The sequence below is a fragment of the Clarias gariepinus genome, chromosome 5 (assembly GCF_024256425.1).
Source record: "Clarias gariepinus isolate MV-2021 ecotype Netherlands chromosome 5, CGAR_prim_01v2, whole genome shotgun sequence".
Taxonomy (NCBI): domain Eukaryota; kingdom Metazoa; phylum Chordata; class Actinopteri; order Siluriformes; family Clariidae; genus Clarias; species Clarias gariepinus.
The window spans coordinates 16424842-16435678 of record NC_071104.1 but is presented as its reverse complement, the minus strand read 5'-3'; the positions used below and the strand labels follow the sequence as shown (position 1 = coordinate 16435678).

The window sequence follows — 10837 nt, the reverse complement described above, 5'->3', positions numbered from 1 at the left end:
CAGTGAGTATATAAACCTATTTGTGTGTTTTGACATCATGGGAAAAATTTATTTGTGATCTGGAGGAAACAACTTTTCATACAGTGTTTGCAATAAAATTTCCCCCCTGCAATAGCATATGTTTGTAGAAAAGATCTAACCCTATTTGCATAACAGAATTTGTAAATTTGTTGTTATGTGTAATGTATATATGATATATTTATATTTAACATTCATATTTATTGTTATAATTTATATTTACATAAAAATTTGTATTTTAAATTTAACATTTGTTCTGGAAATGAAACATAAAGCTATTTCACAAGTCACTATTTGTATATTAAAGAATGCAGCAAAAAAATTGAGGAAACATATTTTTATGTTTGTTGCCTATACAACACATGGCAAGAGAATTGTAAAATAAAAAAAGAAGAAAGAAAATAGTTAACTAGATACTGTAAAGAGTGTTGTTTAATGGGAGAAATGAATACAAGCTGTTACTGACTTGAGTTGGTCTTTTAAATGACAAAATGGTAATGGTATAAAACATAATATTTCCTTTACTCTTGAAATGAACAAACTTTAAGAAGTAAACCCACTCATTATGATAAAGACTTTTTCCTAAGCAAAAGAAAAACATAGGTCTGTCACAATTTGTGTGTGTCAGAAAAAAATGTGTTTTTTATATACAAATGTCTTATGATCATTAGAAATGCCCCTGTAATTATGTACATTTGTGTTGAGAAGTTTCCATACACTCATCTTGCACCTGAATGTTATAGCTATTGGGAGTGGTGTTTTTTCGGGGGAAGAATGATTGCAAAGCATGCATCCTTACCATGAAAAAGCCCCCAGCATAAAAAAAAAAAATTATTTGGGGTTTTCAGATATTAAAACAGTAACACAATTACACATACAGGGTCAAAAATATATATACATACTGTACAGTACAAACACCCACTTAGATTACTAATATAGTGGAGCCGAAAGTCTCAAAATCCCAAAGTCGATCAGTTTCCTGTTAGTGATGATGAGTGACTACAGCTGGTAGTGTTGTGCCAACATAAAAAAAGGGTTTGTTTGACTGCACTCACTGTGTTGACCAACACATACCACAATAAGAAAGGGTGTGGATCTCGACGATATCTAAGAATGAGGACGGTGGATTTATACGTAAGTCAGGAATGTCTTTTGGTGCAACAACTGCAGATTCCAATATCAATTCAAATAACTGTACAGTCGTGGCCAAAAGTTTTAAGAATGACACAAATATTAGTTTTCACACAGTTTGCTGCTAAACTGCTTTTAGATCTTTGTTTTTAGTTGTTTCTGGGATGTACTGAAATATAATTACAAGCACTTCATACATTTCAAAGGCTTTTATCAACAATTACATGACATTTATGCAAACTTCTGGGTCAAATCCTGACTGATAGCAACCCATTCTTTCATAATTACTTCTTGGAGTTTGTCAGAATTAGTGGGTTTTTGTTTGTCCACCCGCCTCTTGAGAATTGACCACAAGTTTTTAAAGGGATTAAGAGAACTTGTGGTCATGCCATGGACCCAAATTTTCAACTTTTTGGTCCTCGAGCCACCGTGCTGGAAAATGCAGTGTTTTTCAACAAACTGTTTTGGGGAGACGATCCTGGCGCTTGCTGGACTTTCTTGGACGCCCTGAAGCCTTCTTAACAAGAATTAAACCTTTTTTCTTGAAGTTCTTGATGATCCTATAAATTGTTGATTTAGGTGCAATCTTAGTAGCCACAATATCCTTGCCTGTGAAGCCATTTTTATGCAACGCAAGGATGGCTGCACGCGTTTCTTTGCAGGTCACCATGGTTAAAAATGGACGAACAATGATTTCAAGCATCACCCTCCTTTTAACATGTCAAGTCTGCCATTCTAACCCAATCAGCCTGACATAATGATCTCCAGCCTTGTGCTTATCAACATTCTCACCTGAGTTAACAAGACGATTACTGAAATGATCTCAGCAGGTCCTTTAATGACAGCAATGAAATGCAGTGGAAAGGTTTTTTTGGGATTAAGTTAATTTTCATGGCAAATAAGGACTATGACTAATTCATCTGATCACTCTTCATAACATTCTGGAGTATATGCAAATAGCTATTATAAAAACTTAAGCAGCAACTTTTCCAATTTCCAATATTTATGTAATTCTCAAAAGTTTGGCCACAACTGTCATTACAGAAGGTACAAAATGTTGGGAAGTATTGCCACTAGGCTAAGAGTTGGAAGAAGATCCAAGCTGTCACCCTCTGTTAAAAGGAAATTGGTACCCAGGAACAACCCTGGAATTATGAAGGCAGAGGTCTGATATGAATTAGATGTTGCCAGGACACCAGTGTCACTGCAAAATGCACCTGTTCCACAATAAAAAACTTTCAAGTAGGTGCAAACCTGAAAATTGATTGCTACAGCTGAACATGTATCTGAACACACATCAATCTGGTTGTGGAATGGATAAAGCAACTTTAGGCTTTTGGTACCTAAACCCTATTAGAAATTTGGTGACTGTGATTAAAAGTTGACATTCTAGGAATTTAACTAATGCAATTGAACTGTTCTGCTAAGAAGAATGATTAAATAACCAACCTGAATTCTGCTAGAGGCTTATTGAAAGCATCTGCTAAAGGTCAAACTTAAAAGGACATAAGCTAAGCGTGCTGTATGTATATTTTTGACCCTGTGTTGATTTCAGACAACACAAAGTGAATGAAAATGGTTTTCTTCTATTGGAGATGTATATTGTAAAATTATTCTGCCCCAGAAAAAGAGCAGGTGAAATGTAAACGGCTGACCGCAGCTCTATATGTATGTACGTTTGCTACTTGTGTTTCTGTTCTCTCAAAACACTTCCCCCAATACTTCCTGTAGTCTGTTTATTTATGCCACAAGGGGATTTCAGCCGAAAGTCTTCAGCTATAAATCCCGGAACACCAGACCACCAGATCTAACTTTTTTTTTTTTGTTTTTGTCTTATAACCCCTATATGTTAAATCATAAGGATGATTGTCCAAGTTCAGTGAATGGACATACACATATGTAAACACACAATAAGTGATTTAGTGTGTTTGAATTCTCTTATCAGCTTCTACATATACACAAACTAGCTATTTTATGATTAACACCTGTTCATTCCTGCAATTATCCAACCAGCCAAACATGTGACAGCCTTTTAATGCATAAAATCACTTAGATATGGGTCAAGCTCTTCAGTCAAACTTGAGACAGCTGAGCTACAAAAAGAGAAAACCAGAAAACCACATCACTTTTTTTTAGCCAAGAACAGGATGCTGAGACAACAGTGGGCACAGATTGACTATAACTGTAAAACTGAAAAACTTTTGCCTGTATAAGTATGGTGAAAAAAACTTGTCGTGTATAGTCACTAAATTTAAACCACACAAATGTCAGATTAAACCTTAAAATGAAACAATCTTACTTTTACACTTTATTTATTTAACATAAGCCACATAGAGCTTCTGTTGGTGTGCTATACATATAGGTGAATTACAATTGCTACTTACTTAATATGAATTTACATAATGTACACATATCCTTAATTATTTTTAGTTAACTAAAAAAAAGTCATGGTTATTAAACATTCCCACACAAAACTACCGATGGTTTTGAGGAACCAATATGGCTAGCAGCCACCCAGTAGGTGAAAACAAATACCGATCATTTACAGTGCATTGTATATAGTTACTCCTGTTTACTCTATTTACTGGCATGTAAGGTCTGACACAATACACACAGAATTGAAAGTGGTTCAGTCTGGATGTCTCACCCAACCTCTGTTGAACTAAGAGGCATATTTCTGATTCAATAACTGCCATTAACTTTCACTTCCAGTAAATGTCAATAGTTGTACTGCTCTCACTATCAGTCCTGGAGCAGGTGCTACTTTTTAAAGTTGGGATTTGAAAATCACAACAGGGACAACTGAATAATGAACTTTTTTTTCTTTTTTACTTTAAAATAGAAAATCCAACTGTCTAAATATTCTACATATGACTGAATATTGTCATATCCATTTCTTGTTGCGCATTAAATGTATTTTAAAGTTAATGCGCTTACAAAAGTATACTAACAGTTGGATTAACTTGACTCTGTCTGGTCAACGCATTGTAAACAATGAGTGTGCTCTGTGATAAGATGTGTTATGTTGCCCTCTTGAGGCATTTCCCTTAATTTACTTTGTGTCCACAGGTTCATACTGTACATTCTGCCCAGTTTAGTTTTTATCAAGAATTAATTATCTATCTTGATCTATTTATAGACAGTCTTCAGGAAAAATTAGAAGCTTTCAAACATAACTTTTCGAAAAATGCAAATAAAGTTATCTTGTACGAGCAAAGTAAAGTTTTCTCTTCTGTTTAATTCTGGATTTTCATTTTGTTTCACATGCCAATATTTCAACTATGTTCATCTATGTTCAGCTTGTTCAGCTATCTTTAGAAGCCACTTTATTCTGGACCCTGGAGATGTGGGATGCCATGCTCCTTGCTGCGCCACTACCATACTGTATGCTATTCACTTCTGAATCACTTCTGAATCCCACAAATCTATTGCAGATATCTGACAGAAGGTGGCACTCTAACAATAGTTAGAATATTGGCCCCTTCTTTTAGGATTAAAGTATAAATTTGTCATTAACAATTAACAATTTAATTCAAACTTGTTTTTCAACAGAATTGTAGAAAACACACTTCTTCCAGAAGACAGACCACCAAGGTGGAAATGTTGGCAGACTAAAAAAAAAAAATTTCATTTTACAGCACAGATTTGTTGGATATGATCTGCCTTATATTTTGAGACAAAACGTCATGTTTTGGCTTAAATTGTTCGATGGTGATCCCACATCCATTATCATGCTCCTGTCCAGAAATTGTGTATCTCTCAGTCACTCATCATGCTGCTCCTCTCTCTCTGATAGACTCTGCTGCTCATGTTGATTTTGTCAATGTCTCTGGAATATTCATCTGGCGATGTCCTTACCATACTGGATAAGGACATGCTTACTTGCCTCTTAAGCAGCTTCAGCACCTTCTTCTTGTAGCCCTTACAGGCAAAGAAGTAGATAAAAGGGTCCAGGCAGGAGTTAAGGTTCATAAAGCTGACAGTAACATGCAGAGAGATCTGAAAGGCATGCAGTTCACCACAGTCAGGCTGGTACTTCAGTTTTCGGACCATGTACTGCAGCAGGTCTATGTGATATGGGGTGTAACAAACCACAAACACTAGGATGACACAACAGATGACGCCGATAGCCTTGCGACTGAGACCTGACTTCTCTGTCAACTGGTTTGTCCTGGCCAACTCCCGAAGTTTGAGGCAAAGAGCTGAATAGCAGATCAAAATGGTAACCAGAGGAATGCCATACCCAAGAAACACAGCCCCGATTAGCATAAAGGGCAAACCTTCCACCTGCTCAAAGTTGGGGTACTCCATGCATGTGATGTAGCCATTATGCTCCACATGGCTCATTGGCATGGAGAGGAGTGGCAGTGTTTGGCCCAGCACAAGCATCCACACACCTATGCAGACGTATCGCACATTTTGAACTTTACGGAAGCCACTGAAGCGCAGTGGGAGCACCACAGCGATGAAGCGGTCCACACTCAAGCAGGTCATAAAGTTCACTCCAGCATACATATTTATGTAGAACAACAAAGCTGTGGCCTTGCACATGCCCTCTCCCAGTGGCCAGTGGAATCCCAATGCGTAATAGACCACTCGCAAGGGGAGAGCGAATGCAAAAAGGATATCAGACGCCACAAGGTTTGCAGAGTACATAGTGGTGGAGTTGATTTTTTTCATATTGGGCCAGATGACATGCAGAGCTAAAAGATTCCCTGATAGGCCCACAATGAAGATGAAAGTGTAAACCACAGGTAGTAGTACATGTGCCCACCCGCGATGATCGTACAAGTTGGTGCAGTTGTTGGCAGTCGAAACATCCATGCTGCTGCTGTTTTCCATCATAAGGTTTACTTGTGGAATCAAATCTGCAGACACAAAGAAAAGTCTTTTTTCAGCATCTCACCTTTCACACATGGTAAGAAGAAACTGAATTTTGGATGGCAGTTGTTTGTTTAATATAGTAGGTGAAGCTGAAGGAAGCCTACAGCGTAATTTGGAGGAAGTCTACAGCACAATAGCAGTTCCGCATCACTCAACGCTGATTCATACACTGAGTAGTGGTCCCAATACAACCAAGTTCACCCGGGTACACATGAGGTTAAGTGAAATGTGTTTCCTCTCTGCCTGTAAAATCAGCTCCAATTCTAAGATCCTTGCTAAAAACCAATAACAAATTTCTTTTTCAAGTTGCCATGGAAAAAAAATCTTCTAAGCCTGAATAGTATATGCATTTTGTCATTTGTAAAAACATTATATATGCACATTATATGTGTACTCATAACAACATACAAAGTACAGTATATAGCAGAGAAGATTGTGTTGTTGCCCAACATTCTCTGCAACAACTGTGCCAATTTACCACAGTCATGGAGATATATGTAGGTTATAGGTTAGAATATGTCGGTCTAGTCACACTATTAATTTCAAGGTAATTCAATGACCATATAATAGAATCTGAATAACACAAAATTATTGCTTAAAACTAATTATTTTTACCACACTGCTTAAATACTGGATCTGGAAAATATTAAAAGAAAATAATGTACTAGGAGTTTAAATATATTACAGTGAAAAGTACATTACTAATTCATAAGCCTTTAAAATGGTGTATTATATTAATAATAATAATAATAATAATAATAATAATAATAATAATGCTGTAAGAACTGTACTCACCAAGACTTAGTGCTCTGACAAATGGTCAGTGTCCGTGGGTTATTTCTGTCCGCATGTCAGTGATGGGTGTTGTCTTGGTTGGCTCTGCCTGGACCACGTTTCTATAGAGCAAATGATCAGTGAAAAAGAGAACTCTCTTTCCCGTGTAGTGCCGTAACTATGGTGACTTACATAATTTCCTGTTTGTAGGCCTGCCCTTTTTCTGCTGTTAAAGCGATCTTTATCTTTTTAGAGAGCATGCATATGTGTGAAATGTGTAATGTGTATGTGTAACGTTATAAAGTTGAACAAATCTCTCTCTCTCTCTCTCTCTCTCTCTCTCTCTTTCTCTCTCTCTCTCTCACTTTTCCCCAAACATCCCCAAAACAGTTTTTTGCTTATAAATTTAGCTTGTACTGTATATATGCAATTATCAAACATTAGTCTAAATTGTTTATGAAGCACCATTAGTGTCTTGGCAAACAAAGAACAATCAGTTAATCAGTTGAAGTAATATGTGAGACATGATGGATGCAGATGAAATAGTGCTAAGAGATGTGATACTAGTTTAACACTAGTGCATGGGTGATGAGTCACTTGTAACAAGTAGTCAGAATGAGAAGGAGTGGTTGAACATGGTGTAAACACTCTGTTGCTGCTGTTACAACTAGAGGTATCTAGGCAACATTATGAAGTAATGTGAAAGAACATTATTTGAATGTTTAATTGTTACAAAAAATCATGATAATTTTGCTTAAGTACTGTAGGTATCAAATGTTTACTTAGAGAAAAAAAATCGTATCTAGGAGAAGCTCATCAGTTCTGCCCTGAAACCTAGCACTGAAACAGAAAGAACCAGATGTTAAATTCAGAAAATATTTTCAGCTGCCCTACTGATGAAACCTGTTGATTTGCTTTTTAAACCACATCAAATAGATTCTTGTGCAATGTGTGCCATCCTGTTTTCAGTGTAAAAAAGACTAAGGTTTATGGAAAAAAAGTCTCATTGTGGCTTTTTATGCTTCGTACTGACATATAAATTATTGTTTTTTTAATTAATTTAGTTTATTATTTAGTTTATTGTTAAACAAGATTTGGCTATTTGGGGTGTGACAGTTGATCGTCACAATTAACCAAATCTTGTTTAACAATACTCCCACCACCACCACCACCAACAACCAATTAAGAAAAAAAAATCCCTTTCACAACTGTGTTTGACTGATGGCACTTTGTTAGTAATCTAGTAACCCAGTGTAAATATCTATTCAATGACGTAAACTTCAAAACACTTTTTGTAAGTCGCTCTGGATAAGATCATCTGCGAAATGCCCAACTTTTAATATAAATGTCAACATGTGCTCCATCTGTTGCGTGGGGACTCGTAAATTTTGCATATTAGCCTTTGATAGTCTTAACACCTGGAAAATCTGGTCCAAACTCATTTCTGAAACTGTAACTGGTGATTTTGTTTCCTGATGCCACAAAAATCAAAGGGCATTCGCCTTCACAGACACCGTTTAAAAAGCAAGCTACATAGAAAAAATACATATATGTAAAGCCATGTCTGTGTAATGCCCCACGGTTCACATTTTGTTTCTAGCATATTTTTTAATATATGACATCGTTCATAATCAGGTAAGCTTTTGATCTGCTGCTCATGCTGTAAATTATGATTACAGTATTGGACAGATGTGTTTATGTTCATACAATGTGTTTGTATGTTTGGTTTTGTTTACTCTTGTAATCACTTGAATGTTTTCTTAAGTGTCTTGAAGTGTCTTTAATTTTAGGTAGTGCCTTAGGCAACACGTAGTGGTTAGCACTGTCACCTTACACCTCCAGTGTATTGGTATTAAGAATATCTATGAGTGTGTGAATGTTGACTGGAGGTCCTACCATGGTAATAAAATAGAAATAAACACAATGGTCACCGCTGGCCTCCACAGTCCCTAGGTGGACTAAAGAGGTTTCTAAATGGATGGATATACTGTATGGACATAGTTGTACCGTAACGCTTCCATTGTGCAATATCCAGTTTGATAGAAGTTAATGTTTAAATGAATGAAGTTAGATGAATTAGGTATGTCAAATACACAGTTATAGCAAAACACTTGCAAGGAAATATTTGATATGATAAAATATAGTGAAATTATTAACATTACTGTAAGAAATAAATAATAAATAAGTGGATATTCTGCTTATTGTTGTAACTTGATTAATCTGATTGTTTACAGGACACATACAGGAAGAATTTTAACAGGTATAGTTCATTAAAAACAGCTAATTAACTATTTGCAATTATATTAGGCATACAGTATACAAAAAAAATTAAATTAACCAGCCACTCACTTCTGCCCAAAGAAAACAAGTGTTTTATTACCAATTATACCAAAGTGTATGAAAGGGATATTATAATGTTGCAGCAGCCATACATAAATGAATGAAGAAATAAATAAATGAAAAAAAGTGATAAAAAAAAACTAAGTCTATTTTTTGCAGACCTGACTTACCAGTTTCTGAACTCATTTGCTAATAACATTTTCTCAATTATTAACTCTTTAAAATATTCATGTGATTCATATCCTGTGCATAACCTATTGCTTTTAGTGATATTTAGGATAAAGCATACTGGTTGGCATGCTGGTGTAACACAACTGTATGGTGGGGATTGTATCAAAAGTCATAAATCCTACACAGGAAACGTTGAAAAGAGAGCAAGCATCATTCTGAACTGAAAGGTTAAGAAAAGGTCTCTTTTGCCCATTTTTGACACTTTGTGTCTCCGATTCCTTGTGCATTTATTACTCTAACTTCAAAATGTCCACAGCAACCTGAGAATGTTAAATTATGAAGTGTATGTAATTTTGTTGAAAGATATCATTGCTTGTGGCTTTGTGTTTGTTTTGTTGTAAAGGAACAATAGCTGGCACAGGCATGCTTCAGGAAAGTAAGTACAGGAAGCTGGCTCTGTTACATGCTAGGAAATTGAGTCAAAATTTTTTTTTTTGCTATAATAGGCATAAGAGGGTGTTCCTAAAGTCTTCACATATCATTTAAAAATGTAAGTTTGTTTACAGAACCTCTCATTTACACATCTTGTATTATGTGTTTAATTGTTTTTCAAAAGTGTTCCTTTAAATTATCTTTTCCTGGTGCACCTTTATCTACAGTATCTAAAAAATAAATAAATAAATAAATAAATAAAATAACATAAACCAATATAAAGTAAGTATGTATTTTTTAAGGACAATTTGTTAAAAAAAAAAGTGTTTCTTTCTCTTTTGTGTGAAAACATTTGGGACAGCTGTACAATGGATATTTACATGTTTCCTCTCTTCCTTCCTTTCTTCCGTCTGTCTGTCTGAGCATTCATCCATTTATCATCCATCCATTCATCTTTTTTAAACATAGCTAGGAATTCTGCTCAACGTGCCTGACCAGAAGGATCTCTGTTGACTTTTGCTAAGTGATGTGGCTTTCCTGTCCATCGACAGTCATATCGAAACACCTTCAAAGCGTTGTATCTGAGTATGACATATGACGTGTGTCACTGAACATGTTTTGAGATATACTTGTAATGTGTGATTTTTGAGCTAAATCTGTGTGCGGGTGTGTATTTGTGCATGTGGTGTTAGTTAAGCCATGTTTTAATTTACTAGTGGGGACCAAATAATTTTTGTCTTGTTCAGAAATTTGTGTACCCCACATGAGGGGAACTGCTTTTAAAGAAAAAGAAAAAAGGTGGGGGAAAGTTCTCTTTTGGTAAGTATGGTTAAGATTAGGGTTAGACATAACATCAGTAATACTGGTAGCACTTCAGACTCTCAGACCTGTTACATCACGTCTGTTTTGTTTTTTTTTACTTTAAGTTTTTTTTATGTTCATTAACACTTACATTGCTTCTTTTTTATATTTACTTATATATTCATCTTGTGTGCCAATTTGGGTTTCATCATCTGGTGAGCTTAAATATTTTATCCACTTTATTATTTTTACGTTATCCTATTTGCCTTGTCCTTTCTTTGGAAAG

General features: G+C 35.5%; 1 protein-coding gene across 1 annotated transcript; it reads right to left on the bottom strand.

The window, feature by feature from the left end:
* Positions 1 to 407: 407 nt before the first annotated feature.
* On the bottom strand, positions 408 to 7018 carry gpr183a (G protein-coupled receptor 183a). Its single transcript, XM_053497262.1, has 2 exons — positions 6829 to 7018; positions 408 to 6017 (listed from the first exon to the last, which is right to left on the bottom strand). Exon 2 carries the CDS (start codon positions 5992 to 5994, stop codon positions 4909 to 4911), a length of 1086 nt encoding a protein of 361 aa, XP_053353237.1. The 5' UTR covers positions 5995 to 6017; positions 6829 to 7018; the 3' UTR covers positions 408 to 4908.
* Positions 7019 to 10837: the final 3819 nt, after the last annotated feature.